At 41.5% G+C, this 21,598-nt stretch overlaps 1 protein-coding gene across 4 annotated transcripts in view; it reads right to left on the bottom strand.

Annotated features, from left to right (window-relative positions):
• Positions 1-21,598, bottom strand: part of TAFA2 (TAFA chemokine like family member 2) — a 480,911-nt gene that overhangs the window by 154,557 nt on the left and 304,756 nt on the right. For all 4 annotated transcript variants that reach the window (XM_053555353.1, XM_053555352.1, XM_053555354.1 and 1 more), the window contains exon 2: positions 19,715-19,821. In XM_053555353.1, coding sequence (XP_053411328.1) covers positions 19,715-19,821 — 107 coding nt within the window. The remainder of the gene's footprint in view (positions 1-19,714; positions 19,822-21,598) is intronic.

The raw sequence follows: 21,598 nt of genomic DNA, 5'->3' as shown, positions 1-21,598 counted from the left end.
TGTCAGCCAACCTATGCTGTCCTAATGTCTAAAGAGGACAATTTAAGCCATTCACATTAATTGAGAGAATTTATAAGCATGATAGTGTTTTGGGTGTCATGTTTTTCAAATGTCTAGTGCATATTTTTAGTCCTTTCCCTGCTGTGGAAGTTAGGTTTTGTTCAGAAGTTTCTGGGTGAGTTTACTTTGGCCATGGACCATTCTGCTGATCATTATGGAGGATGGGAGTCAGAACATCCTGGAGAGTTGGTTTAGTTATGGAAAATTTCTTCAACATGTATATGTCAGTAAAGTATTTGATTTCTCCATCATAGATGAAGCTTAGTTTAGCTGAATACAGGATCCTGGCTGGAAGTTATTTTGTTTTAGGAGATTTAAGGTCAATGATCAACATCTTCTTGCTTGGAAAGTTTTAGCTGAGGGTTCTGCAGTCATTCTGATATTTCTCCCTTTGTATGTAATAGTTTTCATATGTCTGGCTGCTTGCAGAATTTTCTCCTTCATCTTTGACAAAATTAATCACAATGTGTCTAGGATTTGGATTCAGTTGTGTTGGGGTGTGAAACTGACTGCTATCTGAATTTCAGGAGGAGAGACAAGATGGCGGACTGAAGCCAGCTTTCAACAAAGGCTCCCGTCCAGAAGGAGAGTTAAGGGACAGGAATTTAGTAAGTATCCTGGTGGACTTGAGCCTCACCAAGAGAGAAGGCTGAAGAACGCACATCAACACCGCTGAGGCAAGTTGTGATCACAAGGACGCAAACAAAAGGTACAAAATCCACCACCAAGCGGACGGGAGTCCCCCTCCCCCATGAGACCGGCTCTGTAGCCCCACAATTGAACAAGTGGGCAGAAATTAAAGCCCCTCCCACTACACTCCACGGGAGAGACCTTCTAAAAACTGGACCTACCTCCCCTACTGGGGTGCCGTGGCGTTCTCCTGCCGGACATAGGGCTGAATAAAACTTTGGGAATCCTTTGCCGGCAACCCTGAATCCCCGGCGCTCCCCTCCCGCCCACTGAGGTCTGGAGGCCTGTCCCCCAGGACTTCGGATCCTTGGGTGATTTCTCAAGGGGAGTGGACAGTCCCCGAGTTGCGTCTGGTCAGCATTGACTCTGAGGCGCGCCGAGTGAGGAGAGGGCACCGGGCTGAGGGGGAGTCACGCCTCGCGGCACTTCCCTGCGGTGCAGTGCAGCAACCCTCCCCGGGCATAGGGGACCCAAGACTGAATCAGACTCTGGCCTCCCCGCTGAGAGCTGAGAACCCCTACTCTCACTCGGGGTCTGAGGGCCTATCCCCCAGGAGTTCGGCTCCTTGGGTGATTTCTCGAGGGGAGTGCACAGTGCCTGAGCTGCGTCAGGTCAGCGCTGACTCTGGGATACGTGAGCGAGGAGAGGGCACTCCGCTGAGGGGAAATCAAGCCTTGGCGGCACTTCCCTGCAGTGCAGTGCAAGAGCCCTCCCCGGGCACAAGACTGAATAAGACTCTGGCCTCCCCGCTGAGAGCTGAGAGCCCCTACTCTCACTCGGGGTCTGAGGGCCTATCCCTCCGGAGTTCGGCTCCTTGGGTGATTTCTCGAGGGGAGTGCACAGTGCCGGAGCTGCGTCAGGTCAGCGCTGACTCTGGGATACGTGAGCGAGGAGAGGGCACTCCGCTGAGGGGAAATCAAGCCTTGGCGGCACTTCCCTGCGGTGCAGTGCAGGAGCCCTCCCCGGACCGTAGTATTGCGTGAAACTGAATGAAACTCTAGCTTCCCCCCGCCCCACTCCCAATCCGGGTCTGGGCGCCCATCCCCCAAGAGTTCTGATTCTTGGGGGATCTCTTAAGGGGTGTGGACCCAGCACAAACTGCGGCCGCTCAGTGCTGACTCTGGGGCGCGGGACAGAGGAGAAAAGGGTCGCCTGAGTGCCCACACCAGAGCAGCAGTTCCCTGGAGGTAGATCAACAGCCGTTTTTTCTTTAACGGCTGAACGCTCACTTCTGGATATTCTGAGGCCACACCCCCTGTCTCCCTGGGCAACCAGAGGAGGCCACCTGTGTCACGACTCACAAACCCAGAAGCCTCCAGGGCGGGGCCGACCCAGAGAGGTGTTCAGACGCAATTCTCCAGCAGCAAAGACGTTTGAACTCAAAACAGCCCGTCTCCTGTAGGCGACGACAGGAACAGAGACAGAACCTCACAAAGTTGTCTGTTCTGTTCTGTTCTGTTAGCAGCATCCATCAGGGACGGGGCTAAGCCTGAGTGAACACCTCCTTCCCATCACCTGCATCAAACACTCAAAGATGTCAGGCCCCATCTCCTCCTGCTAGATAGCGGCAGTCTGCGGGGGCCTGGCAGACTTCCTCGCGATTCAGGCAGGTGCAAACCCCTGGAGTGTCTGTTCACTGCAGGCAACTGGGTTAGCCATCTGCAGAGATACCAGTGACTGGGTCCGACGGAGGGGCAAAGTGGGGAAGGAGACGTTAACCTTCCCAGACTGCTCTGTTTGCGGGGTGGCTCCTCCTGACTCCACGCTGCACTGGAGTGAGCTGTCTCAGAGGAGTCACCAGGCCCCGGTGATCCAGTTCCCAGAGACCTCTTGAACCCTTCCACCTGAGACAAGTGCCGATTGAGACAGTTGATTCGGACCTTTTGAACTGGGCTAATAGACTGAGGACTTTTCAGGTGGTGCCCTGGGTGTGAGATTGTAGGAAGGTTTGATTCTCCTTTTCCAACTGGGGCCAGAGGTGGGCAGGCGGGGTGACTTAATTGCTGATTTTTCCACACAGCTGAGACTTCAAGCCAGAGTAGAAGTTGCAATAGGATAGAACAGAAACCAGCTGAAAACAAGACAGAACCACTTTGCTCCACCACACCAGACAGGGCCCCAGTTTCTCAGGCCACAACACTGTACGGGCCCTCGATAAAACCCCAGGGGAAAAACCAAAGGGAGTAAACCATGGGGCGGAATCAGCGGAAAAACTCTGGTAACATGAATAACCAGAATAGATCAACCCCCCCAAGAAAAGATACGGCAGATGTGATTGAAGATCCCATTCATAAACAACTGGCTGAGATGTCAGAAGTCGAATTCAGAATTTGGTTTGCAGACAAGATTAATAAAATGGAATTAGGAATTCGTGGAGAAATTCAAAAACTGTCTCAAGAATTTAACGAATTTAAAGACAAAACCACCAAAGACTTAGACACACTGAAACAAGAACTTACAGCCCTCAAAGATATGAAAAATACAGTAGAATCCCTCAGTAACAGAATGGAGCAAGCAGAAGAAAGGATTTCTGACATTGAAGATAAAGTCTTCGAACGCTCCCAATCTCTCAAAGAGGAAGAGAAATGGAGAGCAAAAACGGATCACTCACTCAGAGAGCTCTCAGATAATTCGAAAAAACATAACATAAGGGTTATAGGAATTTCGGAGGCTGATGACGTGGCAGCCAAGGGCACAGAGGCCCTTCTACATGAAATTATGAAAGAAAATTTTCCAGACATGCCTAGAGAATCTGAAATTCAGATAGCAGACAGCTTCAGAACCCCAGCACGATTCAACCCCAAAAAGCCATCTCCCAGACATATCATAATTAGCTTCACTAAAGTTAACATGAAAGAGAAGATTCTCAAAGCAGCCCGGCGAAAGAAAACTATAACGTACAAAGGTAAGAATATTAGAATAACTGCAGATCTCTCTGCTGAAACTTTTCAAGCAAGAAGAGGCTGGTCATCAACTTTTAATCTCCTAAAGCAAAAAAACTTTCAACCCAGGATCTTGTATCCAGCTAAACTGAGTTTCATCTATGATGGAGAAATTAAATACTTCAATGACATTCATATCTGAATTTCAGCATCCCTTGCAATGCTTGGGAAATTCTCCTCCATAATCTCTTGGAGTAGAGCATCTGTGCCTTTAGGACATCCTCTTCTCCTTTAGGAATTCCTATAAGACAAATGTTTGGTCCTGCAACTCTCTCAGGGAAAGGTCAGTTTTTGCTCTCCATCTGCCAACTCTATTACTATCAGTTTTTGCTCTCCATCTGTCAACTCTATTACTGGGGGATTCTACTGTATTTCAGAGCTCCTTGAATAATTTTTTCATTTCTTTGAGCTCTGCTATCTCCTTTCTCATTACATCCATATCCTTGGTGAATTTGTCCTTGAATTCATTTATTTCTTGAGACATATTTTGCACAACTTTTTGTATTTCAATACCGATCTTTCCCACCAATTTATTCATCTTATTTGCCACCAATATTCTCAATTCTATTTCAGACATTTATTTGAATGGCTACTTCTGACATATCCCTCTTGTCATTCCTTGGGGGAATTGATTTACTCTGATTATTCATGTTGCCAGAGTTCTTCCTCTGGTTCTGTCCCATGTTTATTTTCTATAGTTTGGGTATTCAAACTGGTAGAGTGTGATTGAACTAGGGCTTCCAGGAATTGTAGTTAACTAGCCCTTTACCAAAGAGTTGGGTATTAGTGGTTATGGCTTTTTCCTTACAGCCTTACAAAGGTCCCTTTCAGACCTGCATCTAGAGACTCTGAGGACCAAATTGGTGTGATAGGGTTAGCTGGCTCTGACTTGTAGTCATCCAGCCTCTATCTGATCCTATTGAGTCACAAAATTAGGCTAATATCTCAATTTGGGGGAGATACAGATAACTGAGATCTCCCATGCTCCTCTCACAACTACTGCAGAAGGAGTCAATTCCTCCCAGTCAACACAATCTCATTTCAACTTTGGAGGGTCCCCAGGTGGACAGCCCAAGTCAATAGTTCCAAAACCTATTATCCTGGGCAGTACAAATCACTGCTCAACTGAGAGAGTTCAATCAGTGACCAGCAATCTGGCGATAGGGTTCCACAGGCAGCTTGGACCCAGAAACCCAAGATGCTGGAGTTTGGCTTCTCTGGTAATCAAGGGGTCAGGAAGGCTTACCCAGGCAAAGAGTCAGGTCGGAGGAATTGGTGCCTCCTTCCCTGCCCTATGCCACAGCCTCGCCCCACACCTGGTAACCCCACAGGGCTGTTGCCTGGCTCCCTTCATTGGATGAAAGCAACAAGGATATGGGCCTGCCTGAGATAAGGGGGATCAGTGCCTCCTCCTGTGCTATACTCTGCCACCACAGCTTCCTCTAGTGCTCAACAACTTTTGGGGAGCACAGCATCAGCAACAGACCCTGGGTGTGTTCACCACCATCCACTGATGGCCAATGCCATAGGGCATATTTTGCACTCACCAAGTCAGTGTCTCTGTCCCAACCCTGAACTGCTGGGGGTGGATACCACCATGGGCATATTTTGTGCTCACAGCAATTGTGACTCAGTCCCGGCCCCACCCCACATGCTCTCACGTGGAGTCTGCATCTCTGTCCCAGCTACACTCCGCAGTAGGACAGGTGTAATTTGAGTTCACAGAGGTGCAAATCTGTCCCAGCCCCTCCCTGGGTGGGTGCCACCACTGCACATACTCTCGTGGAGTGTCTCTATCCTAGCTGTGCTCCACTGTGGAGCAGGTACCACCAGGTGTATTTTGAGGCTGAGCCTCTGTCCCAGCCCTGTCCCACTGCAGGCGGGTGTTGCAGCAGTGTGAACTTTCCCAGAGACTGCGTCTCAGTCCCAGCCATACCATGCCTGGGCAGGTACCACCGCAGGAGTACCACTACTCATAGAGCCTGTGATTCTGTCCCAGTTCTGCTCCACCCACAGATGCCCATGAGGTTGAGGCCTAGCTCCCTGTAGTAGCCAAGAGAAACGGGAAGTGTTTCTCTAAAATCTAACCCAGGGTGTGAGCCCTGTCACCATAGTCAACCCGCTCTGCTGCCAGCCACATTACTCCCTCTTCTGCTTGACTCCCTTGTTCTGCAATCCCCGTTTTACACCCATGCCACTGTTTCAGCACAGACTTGTAGCAGGCTACACGATTCTCAAGGCTTTCTTGAGAATTTTCTGTCCTTTATCTCTCCTTCTGGATGGGAGCCTCTGTGGAAAGCTGGCTTCAGTTGGCTATCTTGCCCACTTCTCCAAGAATATTCCTTTCAAAGCCCAAATAAACAAAGCATGCACAGGACAGCATATTAGATACAAGCAGAATTGCTTCATTTGTTTTAACTTTAAATGGAACTCTCCTAATACCATTCCCCTAAATATATTCTGAACTGAAAAGGAAACCTTATCCTTTGAAAAACACATAGAGAGAAAGACTTCTTAAATATAACTTTGAATTTGTTTAAATGCAAAAAGCATGCAAGGGACATAGAGCCTTCAAGAAATTGCAAAAGAAAATGTGTCTGGATCATTCTCAGTAAGAAGGAAAGTGCTCAGAGAAAAAAGAGATAAACCATGCAGGGCTTGATCAACCATGTTACAAGTTTGAAACTCAAAGGTTTCAGATGGAAAAGTAAAATTATCAAATATTTATTTCAAAAGCTCACTTTAGCAGCTGTGTGGAGAATGGATTAGTTTCAGGAAATTCTGGATGACAAGGGAGTTGCTACAGTTCCAAGGAGATAGAGGCCATGGAGATCAGAACAATGTTCATATCTGAGAGATAATTAGGAATTACAAGTATTTGAATTTCACAATTGACTGAACACTGTAGAGAGGGCAAGAAAGGTGTCAAGAATGATTCTGAAGACTCTGGTTTAAGCAACTCAGAACAGAATGAAGGGTGAGCTGTGCAATGGTGAATAAGCTGTTCAGCATGCTCTCTGGGCCCTCGGAATTAAACAGATGCTCTGAGAGGCCAAACAGAAAACCAGAAGGATAATGACATTCTTCTAGACGTCAGTGCAGCAGAACCAGGAGAAGGGAAGAACGTCGTGGGAACCTAGAAAGGAAGCTCTATTGAGTCCAAAATAAAATGCATCTATTTGGTGCCTGTCAAAGCAGCTCCAACAAACACTAAGAAGAAATTGGGCAGAGACGTCGTCCCCAAGTGGGGACAGCCACAGCTGCAGAAGGTCCTGTTTATATTCTGAGGCAAAATTCGAACAGGAGGGGGAAAATTCAAGAGCTAGTTTGGGACAAATAACAGAAAAGAATGAGAAAAATAGGAATAAAAAACAAGACCTATAAAAATGTATCTCTAAATGAGAGAAAGATATAGTACTCTAAAAGCAATGTCACAGCATCATTTAAAAACACACTACAAGAGTGGGGAGTGGAGAAGTCAAAAGGTAGAAACCTTCAGCTATAAGATAAGTACTGGAAACCTAACATATATGATGGTGACTATTGTTAATAAGAATATGTTATATGTTAGAAGGTTGCTAACAAAGTAGGTCTCAAGGTCTCACCACAAAAAAGTAACTATGTGAGATGATGTATATGTTGACTTGATTGTAGTAATCATTTCATAACGTTACATGTGTCAAAACATCACATACTATAACCTAAACATTCTCAATTTTTATTTTCAATAATACCTTAATAAGTTGGAAAAAGTTTAAATTTTACAAGAAGCAAAAATGAAACTTACAAAGTTTCTGCTTTGTACTTCCATATAGTTTAAGAAACATGGACTTGCTCAAACTGAGGATGAAAGATGAGCTACAACAGTTGAGTGCAGAGTAAGACAGTGAAACCAGAAAGGAGTTACGTGGGCAAAAAAGAGAGAGAGCAAAAAGGTAAGGAAGAGCATAAGAAAATTAAAATGAAAATAGCAAAATTAAAAATACCATTAGTGTGCTCTGATTTTAAGAGGGGATTGAAAAATATGCATTTACATAGGAGGCTAACAGTAACAAAATCTGGAAACTGATGACTAGACTCAAGAAAGCAGAATCTCTAGACTGGAAACAGCTTTGCCAGAAGAATGGCGGACCAGAAGTCTCAGGTCCATGCTGGAGGGAGTGAGAGTTGGGAAAATATGTGAAAATTGTCCGAGAAGCAATTCAGTTTCTGGTTACTCTCCATCCTCCATCACTGCATGTGACCAGGCAGCTGCCCATCTAACAACCTGGTAAAAGCTAGGAGGGTTTTAAAATCTATTTATTTTTATCTGAGAGAGAGAAAAACATGTTTCTGAACTAAGGGTCACAAGACAAGGGGACCGTTCTGAAAACAAAGGAAATAAAAAAATCATAGAACATTGGACATAAAATATACACTTTGCTCCACTCTGTTTCTTAACCTGTCAGCTTTCTGACATGCTAAGGCAAAAATTAAAGGACTCTTATGTCGGGAACCTGGCTAGTCCAAAAGAGAAAACCTAAAAATACTAACATTGGTGGTTGTCCAATAAAAGGAGCCCTGCCACACTGTCCTACATTAAATCTCAAATTTTGTAAGTCCCACTGACACGCTTAAAGTTTCCCGAGCAGACAGTTTAGAATTATCAATTATCTGAGGAAAGCTTCTGCTGGAATGGAAGATAGAAACTAAAATAAAAAAGTAGGGGCAAAATCTTGAGAGTCTATGCAAGAAGAAATATTTTTAAATCGTGGATAGCAAAATATTCAAAAACAAAAATAAAAAGCTCTTAAAAATTAAAAGTGTGCAAGACATTTGCACAAATTTGGTTAATAGAATTGAGTGAATCTCTAAAAACTTACACACATACACACACAAAGAAAAAAAAAACAGAGGGAGATGAAGGCAGGGGAGAAAATGTACAATTATTAGAAGACAAGTTCAGGTCAAACAGCCAGCCAACAGGAAATCTAGAAATGAAGAGGGGGGAAAAAACTCACATGATTCCAGAAATATTCTCACATCTAAAGGATGTGAATTGTCTGATAAAAGTCCAATAATTCAGTGCTCAGCAACTCATGATAATGAATCTCCACCAACACACACATCATTTTGAAATTACACAACAGAGTCAAGCACAAGAGGGCAGGATGAGGAAAACTGGTCACATTCAAAGGAGAAGAATTATATGTGAGAATTATCTCAGATTTACACAGCAGCAACATCACAAGTAAAAATGTAACACAGAAATAACTTCAGACGTCCACTGGAGATGATTCCCTCCATGGACGTCTAATACCTAGCCAAACTACCACTTAAATATGAGGATACAATAAAAACATATTTATTTAGATAGCAATGTTTAACAAGAAAAAAAAATCTCCCATTTATATTTTTTCTCAAGAAACAGCTAGAGAATATGCTTCAAGAAAAGTAGAAAGTAAATAGGTAAAAACAAAAGAAACTACCTTAAAAATATCCATATTGCCCTCTTCCCTCCTCAAAAAAATTACCTCCAGCTAGTAAAGGGACAAGCCTAGATTAAACTCAGATCTCCCAGACCTCTGGGATTCTCCTTCCTCACTGTATGCTGAGAGACCAGCTGTGTAAAGTTGAATCTACAGTAACACAGGAGAGACCAAGTGTTCATCATTTATAAAGAGCTCATACAAAGCCATAAGGAAAACAATGTCTGCTAATAAAAACAAGGGATAGAAGACATGAAAAGGTAATTAATAAAAATATTAATGGTCGCTAAACCAATAAACGGTTTTATTTATCACCTTTGGCAATTAAAAATTGCAAATTAACAAGATGAAATTGGCAAAGAGTATGCAGAATGATAAATCTCAGTGTGGATGAGGGTTTTTCATGGAGGCCCTCTCATTCCCTGCTGATGCGAATGAATGCAAATTGGGAGGTTCACAACTTGCCATCATATATCAAAATGCATATATATTTTAGTATGTATAAATGTTAATAAATGAACATTTTAGGAGTCATAGATCATTTTCATTTTATTGGTACTTATGTTATACTTTCCAAATATTCTAAAATGAGCACAAATCATTTTTATAATTAAAAATACCATTATGAAAACCCAATATTTTAAGATTTAAAGCATTTTGACCTACTAATTCCTCCACTCCAAATCTAACCTAAGTATGGGAAAAAACAGCTGTACAGATGAATACTTAATACAGCATTATTTTTACTAAAGAAAAATAGAAAACAGCTCAAATGCTCAATAATATAGTTAAACTTTTACAAATAATATGAAGAAATCCTCAAAATAAAATGATGTGAGAACAAAGGATACAAATGTATTGACATAATACATTCTTAATATATGAATAATATTTGAGAATTAATAGCATATGTGTATTGGATTACAAATTTAAAGTCTCTTCTTTATATATTAAAATATTTTTCAATTTTCTTATGTGATACTTTATGCTATTTTATATTCTGAAATATGGAAACATTTTAAGCATTAAATTTAAAAAATATATAAACTGAAAATATTTAATGAATGTGGCCACGCTTTAAGAATTATATGAAGTCAAAGGTCTAATAACCAGAATCCACAGAGAACTCAAACATATAAGTAAGAAAAGAACAAGTGATCCCAGCGCAGGCTGGACAAGGGACTTGAACAGAAACGTCTCTGAAGAAGACAGGCACACGGCCTACAGACATATGAAATGCTAATCATCCTTAATCATCAGAGAAATGCAAATCAAAACTACTTTGAGATATCATCTAACTCCAGTAAGATTACTCCTTATCACAAAATCCCAAGACCAGAGATGTTGGTGTGGATGTGGAGAAAAAGGAACACTTTTACACTGCTGGTGGGAATGCAAATTAATACATTCCTTGTGGAAAGATGTTTGGAGAACACTTAGAGATCTAAAAATAGATCTGCCATTCAATCCTGTAATCCCTCTACTAGGTATATACCCAGAAGACCAAAAATCACATTATAACAAAGATATCTGTACCAGAATGTTTATTGCAGCCCAATTCATAATTGCTAAGTCATGGAAAAAGCCCAAGTGCTCATTGATCCACAAATGGATTAACAAATTGTGGTATATGTACACCATGGAATATTATGCAGCCTTAAAGAGAAATGGAGACTTTACCTCTTTCATGTTTACATGGATGGAGCTGGAACATAATCTTCTTAGAAAAGTATCTAAAGAATGGAAGAAAAAGTATCCAATATACTCAGCCCTACTATAATGAAACTAATTTATGGCTTTCATATGAAAGCTATAACCTAGTTATAACCTAAAATATGGGGAAGGGGGGGAGGGAGTGTAGGGAAGGGGTAGGATGGGTGGAGGGAGGGTGATTGGTGGGATTACACCTGTGGTGCATCTTACAAGGATACATGTGAAACTTAGTAAATGTAGAATATAAATGTCTTAACACAATAACTAACAAAATGCCAGGAAGGCTATGTTAACCAGTGTGATGAAAATATGTCAAATGGTCTATAAAACCAGTGTATGGTGCCCCATGATCGCATTAATGTACACAGCTATGATTTAATAATTAAAATAAATAAATATTCTAGGAAATCAAAAAAATAATTATATGAGGTTATCTGTCAAAGAGATAAATACAAAAGCCTGGAATTGGCAAAGAAATTGACAAATAATCCAAATAAAATTAAAATAGTTTAAAATTAACTTTACCCATTTATTAGTACTCAAAAGTGTAAATTAAAATACTGCATAAATAGGAGACTACATATGGACCTTCTAAGTTAAAGATTTTTAATTTAAAAAAAATTGGTAGCCAATATTTTCAGAATCGCGTGATGGGAAATTTTATATACTACTGTGAGAAAATTAAAAGTGATCCACCATATACGTAAATATTCTTGTGACAGGAACTTGTTACTCCCCTCTCACACGCTGAGCCTTCTAAATTCCTCTCTGTATTGGAGGGGGCTGGAAGCGCTGCTGCCAGATTCCCAGACTCAACTTGCTCTTCCTGCTCAATTCTCCTTCCTTGTCCTTTGTGCTGGACCCTCATCCTGGTTCAAGTCTCACCTCCTTCTACTCACGTACCTTCTCCCTTCATGTCTCCCTGGTGTTCCCTCCAAGAAATTGCTTGTACATGGAATTCTATCTTGGAATCCACTTCTACGACAAAGGCACTTATAAGAAAGGAAGACAGAAAAAAAGAGCCACTCCTTTCTTTCCCTCCTTCTGGCTTCAGAAGGGCTGAGGTAGGGCAGAAGGGATGCCCGTGTGCATCAGCAGCCTCAGCAGAGTCTGGCCGTGCTGGGGCATTCAGCCTCCCAGGCAACTCCTGCAGCATCACAAGAGAAATGGCTCCTCGTCTCCTCCTCAGTGGAAGTGGGAATGACTCTCACAGCAACCCCAGCAGCACACACACAGCCATGACCTGTATGTGACAGCAGTTTGCTTCATGCTCGCCCACCTTGGGGGGCAGTAATAGCTTCAGAAAGTCACAAGAATATGGGTAATAGCATCGCTATTCCCTGTTTTCTTCTCCAGCACTTCCCACACTTTTGTCATCAATTCCATATGTAAACCACCTTCCTGTGACTTACAGTTTCCTGGAGTTGGATGATACACACCTAAACATTCTCTTCTTCTTGACCCCAGAAGTGCTTATTCGTTTTATCTATTAAAGCAAATTTATACTAAATGTGAACAAAAATTGTTGCAGAAAGGTGTTTACATTAGTATTAACAAATAAAAATATCTCCAAAAACCTACCAATAAAGTATTTTGTTAAGAAATTTAGGGTGAGGGCCAGGTGCAGTGGCTCACTTCTGTAATCCTAGCACTCTGGGAGGCTGATGCAGGTGAATTGCCTGAGCTCAGGAGTTCAAGACCAGTCTGAGCAAAGTGAGACCCTGTTTCTACTAAAAATAAAACTATACGGTGTATGACACTCCTCTTGGAGGCAGAACATAATTACAAGAGTAACTTTACCTCACAAATGTAATCAGTGTGACCTGGTTCTCTATACCTTCAATGAATCCCCAACAATAAAAAAAAGGAAAGGAAAAACTATCCAGGCATGGTGGCAGGTGCCTATATTCCCAGATACTTGGGAGGCTAAGGCAAGAGGATCACTTGAACTCAAGAGTTTGAGGTTGCTGTGAGCCATGACGCCACAGGACTCTACCAAGTGTGACAAAGTGTGACTCTGTCTCAAAAAGGAAAGAAGGAAGGAAGGAAGATAGAAAGGAAGGAAGGAGAAGGGAAGGGAAGGGAAGGGAAGGGGAAAGAGGGAAGAGGAAAGAAAGGGGAAAAAAGGAGAAAGAAATTTAGGGTGTATTTATAAAATGTTTGTCCATGTCCCAATTAAAATATATGTTTATGGATAAACTTTCCCAAAGTTTCTCAAATAAACATATATTTGTTTGAAAATTCAATAAAACACCTCATAAAACGTGTTATTAAAAGTTCAGAAATACAGTCCGTTTATGTTCTGGCCATGATTCTTATTCTTGGGATGTTAATCCAATTGGTTTCATCAACCAAATTCTTAAGACACTATGAATTATACATCAGTGCTCTTCAACATTATGGTGTATCAGCTGTAAATCAGCCCAGAAGAACCTCGTATCTTCCCAGCTAAATTGGATGAAGCCACTTTAACTATAAGAAAATCGGCATTCTGAGCAGGTCCGCACAGAGGGTGCAGCACCATCGTCTTGGCTGTCTCCTCTCAACCTCCTCTCAGCCCCAGAGAGTCCTTTTCCCAGGGTCCCAGCACCTTTGCCCTGGCGGCTGCTCCTGCCTGGACACTCACCCCAGCCTCAATCCCCATTCAGATCTCAGCATCAGTTTCCCTTCCCTAGAACCCCTACCACCGATCTCAGTTTATACATGCATTCCACCCCAAAGTTCTCTCTTCACAGCACTTTAATGCTATTCGTAAGAAAGCATTTATTTGTGTGATTACGGGACCAATGATACTGCCTTCATCATACTGTAAGCTCCACGGGGACATGGGGCACGTCTGTTTCATTCACCTTTACATCTCCAGATTTGATCTAAAGCCCATCACTTAACAAACACTCCCTATATATTTTGTTTCATGGAATAGGTGTTTGGAGGAATGAATAAGCTCTCAAATGAACCAACAAACAAATTCAGAACTATCAGAACAAAACATTTAATGGCCATTCCACCCAGGCTTTAAACTAAACATTACTACTTAAAATTTGATCTTTGCACATTGTATACATGTATTGAAACATCTCACTTTCCCTTAAATAGGTACAATTATTCTGTGTCAATTAAACATAAAATAAAACTTTAAAATTTGGGAGCATTTGGGGGAAAAAAATCCATTCAATCAAAAGTGCGAACTCAGACCAATAATTACCTTGCATTGCCATGAGATTGACATGTGCGGGCTGTTTGGAAAGTACCCAGTCATGTAAGATGAAAAATAGACATAGATGGGCCTGGATACTTTCCAGACAGCCCTCAAAGATTCAATCTGAGCTAATCAAACTAACTTTGAGGGGGTTGTTTATCTGTATAATTCTCACCTACATGTATCTCTTACAAACTCCTTTATAACCCGAATACCCAATGATGACTCATTCTCTTGAGATTTAGTTTGGATGTAGCAGGTAAGAAAAGAAAAGACGAGAAAACATATTAGCCTTCTAAGATTAAAGACTATATATTTCTGTCGGGAACCTGGAGTCCTAAACTAAAATGTTTCCCTTCCAATCCCCAATACCAGAAGCTGCACCTCACATAATTGCTTCCAAGGGGGAAATATTGTTTATTCTTTCTGACCAGCTGTCACCGTGCTTGGAGTTAATCCTCCCGAAATGCCCAGCTCCATATAATTTGTAAGAATCTTTCTGTGGCAGTTTGAGAAGTAAACTTATTTGTCTGTGTGTGAGGGACTGTTAGTTCCCAAAGCACAAAAGATTTTATTAAGAAGATGACAACTGTTTCTGGTTTTCAGACATCTGTTTTTCAAGTCCAAATGCTGTGGATTTCTGCACTGTCCCTGCATGGTGTTCAGACACTGGACTAACAATTCTCCATGCGGCTGCTTTTGAGAACGGCCACTGGTGGAGCTATTTATTCCATTCCTTCACTGTCTGCATTCACCTGCTCCGTAATGGCCCCCTCTCTCTCCCTCACATGCCTGCCCCACATGCACCCTCTCCTTGTCGCCTCCAACCCCCCAGATACTCCCACCCCCACTGGCTCCTCTGGCAACTTTAGCTCTTACCCAAAGACCTATTTAAAATTATAATCCCTCCAAACACTTCCTATACCTCTTTCTTCCTTTAGGTATTTTCCAGAGCATTCATACCATACGATATACCTTTTAATTTATTTTCTTTGTTATCTATTTTCTGTCATCTACCCTGTTTCCCCGAAAATAAGACATCCTCTGAAAATAAGACCTACTTACAGGAAAGATAAGGCGTCCCCTAAAAATAAGACCTAGCGCATCTTTGGGAGCACACCTTAAAATAAGACACTGTCTTATTTTGGGGAAAACAGGGTAGGATAAATACTCCATAAAGACAGAAGACTTTTGTCCCTTTCACATGCTGCTATATTCTCAGCCCTTACTGTAGGCACTCAAAGATTGCAGAGTAAACAAACGACTTTTCCATTAGAAATATCCCATCTGAAATATCCCTGAATGACCTGTAGACTAGGAGTACTTATTCCTACTTTGCCAATGAAAATAGTGAAAGTCCCACTCAACACAAACATGCATTTGTTGCCTGCTCAATCTGGACTCCTCATACTTATAAACTAGCCAGAAAACAAAGTCATTAATAATTGATGAGGGAAATCACCTGATGACCATGAATAAGAGGGCACCTGCTGTATGCCAGTGGGAGGAAGAATGTATCAGGCACTTGGGAGTTTCCCTGGGGCATCTCATGACATTCTCATTTCCAGTTATAAATATCAATATATTAGCACAACCATGCTGTCAAGAGCACAGTAATCTAAGGCTCAGAATCCTCAGGAAAACAAAAGGCAAGTCTCCTATATAAGTAGAAGTACTAGCTAAAAGAGAGAAAAATCTAGGTTGTCAGGGAGGGCAGATAACAGGTATCAATAATGGCCTTGATGCCACCTGCACTAGTGGTGCCACCCCCACTATTCCTCCTCAAGTAAGTTTTCTTGGAAATTGTGACCAATTTTGGAGAAACCTTGCCCAGATAGAGTGACTCTATGCGAGAAGCAGGTGAATCTGAAGGGAGTGGCCTGCTGTGTGCCTTTCCTCCACTTGCTATAGACGTTAGGTGATTACAGTCGACAGACACGCCCTTGTTTGGAGACTTCCCCTATGCTAAAGAGGGGTTGTTTCCCTAGGGAGGCCGATCCCTACCATGGGGAACAGACCAATAGCCAACGCCCAGCAGACACAGGACTGAAGAGGCCGTCAATCCCGCCTCAAGGAGGGATGATCCCAGTAGAACAATTCACGTTTCAGAGCTTCCCCACAGAAACACACCAGGCTATTCCAGCTGGGACTCTACTTGTGTTTAGTGTTTGATCTCCAGCTCTATCCTGATTCACTCCTCCCCTTCTCCTGAGAGCACTCTTTCAATAAATCACATCAACAGAAATTGCTGACTTGCCTCTGCTTCCTGGGAACCCGAGGAAGACTCAAGGCACATGCAAATTGTCTCTGGAAGAATGCATCCTAGTCAGAGGCCTTTCAGATTCTCACAGATAGGATTCCAATGACCAGCTCACAAAATTACAAGAAAAATTAACCAAACTCTAGAATAAATGAGATCAAGCATGAGAGCAACTGAAAGAAAACAAATTTCATAAAATACAATCATTAGGTGCAAATACATGTATGATATATACAAGAGAAATGGAAAGTGTGAATGATAACAAAAACAGATCAAAAGCAAGCACATTAGAAAGAGGAAGGAAGAAATTTAATGGCATATAATGAATAAAATTAAATCTCAATAATTAGATTAAAGAGCAGTTTAGACCCAAGGAAACAAAGAATTAGTGCGGCAGAAAGATCTGAATAAATATCCCAGAATTCGTGGAGAGACTTGAAAGTGAAAAATATAAAATGCAGATTCAAAGACACGGAGAAGAGAGTGAAAATGCAGCATCCGCCTGACAGCTGGCCGGAGTCCTGGTTAGCAGAGATAAAGGTGGAAAAACTATGATTTCAAGAGATGATGCCTAAAATTTTGCAGAGTTCATGAGAAACACCAATCTACAGATTCAACAAGTCAACTAAAACCCAAATTGTGTAAACAAGAAGAAATTCAGCCCTAGACTTCCAGCAGAGTGGGCTGAGGCAAGCCCAGCTCCATCTGAGTCCTGATTCCAGCAGCTACTAACTGGGCGATCTGAGACCATCAACTGAACTTTTCTTTGTCTTAGTTGTCAGAGTTTCTGCCTTGTAAAAATGGTTCTAAAAATAGTACCTACATGATGGACTGTTGTGAAGATTAAATGAGTTGATGTTTGCAATGCTTGTTAGTGCGACCGGAGTCATCATCTTGAATTCTCACCAGAGTGTTCTGGATGAGAAACTGATTTCTTTTTCTTTTTTTTTTCTTTTTTAATTAAATCATAGCTGTGTACATTAGTATGATCATGGGGCACCATACACTTGGTTCATAGACCGTTTGACACATTTTCATCACACTAGTTAACATAGCTTTCATGGCATTTTCTTAGTTAATTTGCTAAGACCTTTACATTCCACATTTACTAGGATTCACATATACCCTTGTAAGATTCTTATGAATTGCCTATCCATAAGTCATATGTGAACTGGCCTGCTTCGCCCTAAGCTTTAACCCTAATGGAAGCCGAACCAAGCATCCCACATAAGAAGCCAAACACTCAAAGATGAGCAACAAAAAACAGTGGGTTTTTCTCTTTATATTCAGAAGAAAGACAACCATTCCCCTCCCTTCCTAAAAGGAGAGAAAAATGTTCTGCTCCTTTGAGATGTGATAGAAGGATCCCAGGTTCTGGCCATAACCATGTAGAATGTAAATATAGCCTTCCAACAGCCAGAGACACCCAGATATCTCCAGAGACTGGGCTTTATTCCTGGGGAGATCACACCCCCGTATTTCTTGGACAGTGAGGACACCAGCGCACCTTTCATGAACATGATCTACAACTACACACACATTACATTTATTATTTTATGTGTAAAACAGCTCTAAACAAAAAGGGCATTTCCTACAGAAAGTATAAAGAAAGGAAGAATGAAAGGAAAGAAGGTGAAAGGAAGGAAGGAGAAAAGAGGGGAGAGACCTTTCATAAAATCTTCATCCAAAATATCAGTGGCATAATAGAAATGGAACAGAAAAAATAAGTAAAAAAACAACAACTCTATTTTCTAATAATGTACTGGGTCTGGCAATTTAGGGAAATTTTCTGACACCATGTGTACTTTCTTATGTTCAAGCACTATTTTCTTGGTAAGATGTAATAAAAAATATTAGTTCTGGAGTTAGCACAGAACACAACACAACTTACAGATTCTTTAGAGCAGCTTTAAGCATGGCACGCAACACACACCACGGGCAATCCTTATGGGTGACGCCCATAGAGACCCCACAGCTCGGCTTTGCAGATGAGAAAGTACCTTTATCACGAACATTTGCTGTGCCAGGCACAATTCCTGCGAATTCCCCCACTTCTCTCAAGTATACTTTTATAGGCTGGGAGAGGGGCTGGGGCCACCAGCACTGGGGAGAGAAGGAATGGCATGGTTCTCTTGTGCAGCCCAAGGCAGGGCCTGGCCCCTGCAGTTGGCAGCTCTTTTAAAAGGTGAGTATTTAATGCTACTTGGTTCTGAGATCTGGTTCACTGTTGCCAATTTGGAGCCACAGGGAGTGTCCTCCTGGACACCTTTTTAATTTTACACTGAAAACAATCATTAAAGAAAATGTAAAATGTGCTTGGTAGATGAGCGTGCTGTATTAAAGGAAAGGAGAAAAAATATGTTTATACACACACATAGAAACACACACACAGGCAAGCGCACGCACACTGTGGGAAGAAAACAGGATTATGAAATACAGGGAATCGTCATCAAATTCCATTTTGCAACATGTCTCTTTTGGTTTTAAATACAGAAGAGATTTGTCTTACAGACACTAGTCCCCCACCGCATCTTTCCTCCCTCTGGTGGCAATGTTTTGTGTAATACTAATTAAATGGATGTGTGCACCTAGTTTGTGGGTTACAGGATTCAAGGCAGTCTTAATTCTCCCTTCGTCTAAAAATAGAATAAGAAAGTAAGCTGCTAGTTTCTAGCCTTTCTAGTAAATAACTGAGAATTGAATTGTAAAGTCATATTTCACAGAAAAATCTAAATTGACTTCTCAGGTTATGAATACTTGATTATGGTAGGAACAGTTCAGAAATAGCCCTATTTTAATTCACTTAGAAAAGGCAGCTATTCATTATACTGAGTCTTGTGGCCAGGAAAGAGTACAGAGAGAGCCACTGTCGAGCTTAACACACTGAGAGAACAGATATTCTCACTCTGTTCCACAGCACACTAGAGGCTGCTGAGCACCATCCTCAGGGGAGCATTAGTGGTGATCCAAGTGGAACTCTGACATAAAGAAACATGACCCACAAAAAAATGCTAAAAGAAATTTACATGTAGACGTATTAAGAATGCACACATTATTCAAGATGCTTTCTTTATGAGGATGAGTGCAATCTGCAACTCATCTTTAACATTTTAACATCACTATCTTAAAAGGCAAGGAGAGGCAGAGATACAATTTCATTTTCTTTGAACACTATTTTCAGAAATGGAAGTAATTCTGGAAATATGTTTTCCCTGCCAAAGTCATCTTAGGAATAACTCTCTGCATTTTTACTTAAAGGGAATTGTCAGGGGAAACCTGTACCTAGTAAAATTTAATAGGCCAGTGGAAACAGAACACAATAGTCTACCTGAATAGGAGTGACATTCTACCAATAGTTGAGAAAGAAAGCAGAACGGCTTACCTTTATGATGGTTGCCACTGGATACAACTTTCCCCCACAAGGTTACCAGAAATATTATTATTAGCAGTTTTCCTTTTGTTGCTTTCTGTAATTGTCTCTTACTCATCCTGAAAATGAAATAAAATAAAAATCCTAAGTATGTGAAATCATTGCTTTCCATTGTAACTGTGCAACATTTAAAGCCTTCCATAACACCTTAACCCAGTTAAATTCTAAATATTTTATTTCATGTATTTAAAATGCTATTCACAGAGCAGAAAAAATGGAATTTTTCCAAAGTACATTGATATGATAGAAATACACATAGTCCAGTTTAGTCTGTATCAGTCCACTGAACAATAGCCCAAATCAGTTTGGAAATATTACCATATTTCTCTTCATAAAAGGTAGATTCAACTTATTTACAAAACTCAAAGTACAATCCTTTGAATAATCTTTAAATAGACTCCTCATGATTTTATTTTATTTTCTAAAAATTTCTTCCTCAGTGCCCAGTCAAATGGTCAAGGTAAACACTTTAGATAAAACTGCTTAGATGAATTCCTGCAGAGAATAAAGTCACTTCAAATCTATTATCCCTAATGTGCTTTAAAAAACAAACACCAGGCAGCTGGCTGCAGACCTTCCTGCTGCAAACTGGCCTTCACCATGTAATGCACACAGTTCTGCTGCAGCAACCCCATGCTACTGGGATCGATTTTGCTGCACTTCATTAGAAGAGGAAGAAAAATGGAAAAACAGAATGAAAAATGCCAAATTAACATTTTCAAGTGGAGCCCTTTAAACTCGGGAAACCAAAAAATGTTATAAGAGAATAAGAGCTGCCTATAATGAAATGTCAGCACATAACTCCTCCAGCACTCTACACGCGATCTCAGAACAAATGTGATGGGAGGTTTGTCCAGCCGGTCTCAGATAGGACAAAATTTAGAAATTTTCCTAAGGTCACATTTCATGGTAAAGTGAAAATTCAAACCCTGGATTGTCTAATCCTTAAATTCTCACATGAACTCTTGCATAGCTAAGGAATAAGTAAAACTGATATGAAATCATATCCATCCCCATTTATTTGTGAGGGAAATAAAATACTTCCCTGTTGCCCAGTGCCTTTCAGTGTTAGATCCTGTGCTGAACTCCATTTCTGCCTGGCCCACAGACCCTCACCTGCCCTGGGTTTAATGCAACTTCCTGGGTTCACTTCCTGACCTCGCCTGATTCCTCTTGCTCCTGAATTCTCTTTAAATTATTCTTTGTCTGATATCTTCGCTTCAAACCATTCCATTATCCAGAAATATGACTCACTGGCCGCTGGTAGTGATGATGACTGTACAATCTCAAACACATGGATAAAAGGCATGAAAAAAATAAATATGTCAGGTATTTTAATATATAGATATGTTAACATTTCTGGGCTTGGGGAAGCCGTGCACATTAATTCAGAGGTTGAGGAAGCAACATTTTGACTTATAAGCATGGACTCCTGAGTCAGACTGTCTGGGTTGGAGTCCAAGCTCTACTGGCTGCTAACTATGGGACCTGTACATAATTTTACTTTTGTTCAATCTGCTGCTTCTGTTCCTTCTGCTGTAGTATGAGATAAAAGATGTGAAATACCTGGCCCCTTCACTGGCCTGTACCTGGGAGGCCAGCCTCACCCACGAGGTGACTCCAGGCAGTCTCAGGAGCACCGACAGCTGCAGACCCCCTTGGACCTCAGTCGTGTGGCATGTCAAAGATGATACACAATGGATAGTTATCTGAGCTTTCAGATCAGACTGTTTGGGTTCAAAATCACACTTCCTGTTTATCGGCTATGTGACTTTGAGCAAATTACTTCATAACTCAGAGTATCTTCACTGTCAAGGAGATGACGATGATAGTAAT

The sequence above is a fragment of the Nycticebus coucang genome, chromosome 12, assembly GCF_027406575.1.
Source record: "Nycticebus coucang isolate mNycCou1 chromosome 12, mNycCou1.pri, whole genome shotgun sequence".
NCBI classification, from domain to species: Eukaryota; Metazoa; Chordata; class Mammalia; order Primates; family Lorisidae; genus Nycticebus; species Nycticebus coucang.
Note: the sequence above shows the minus strand (reverse complement) of the source record. Positions and strands in the feature narration are given on the sequence as shown.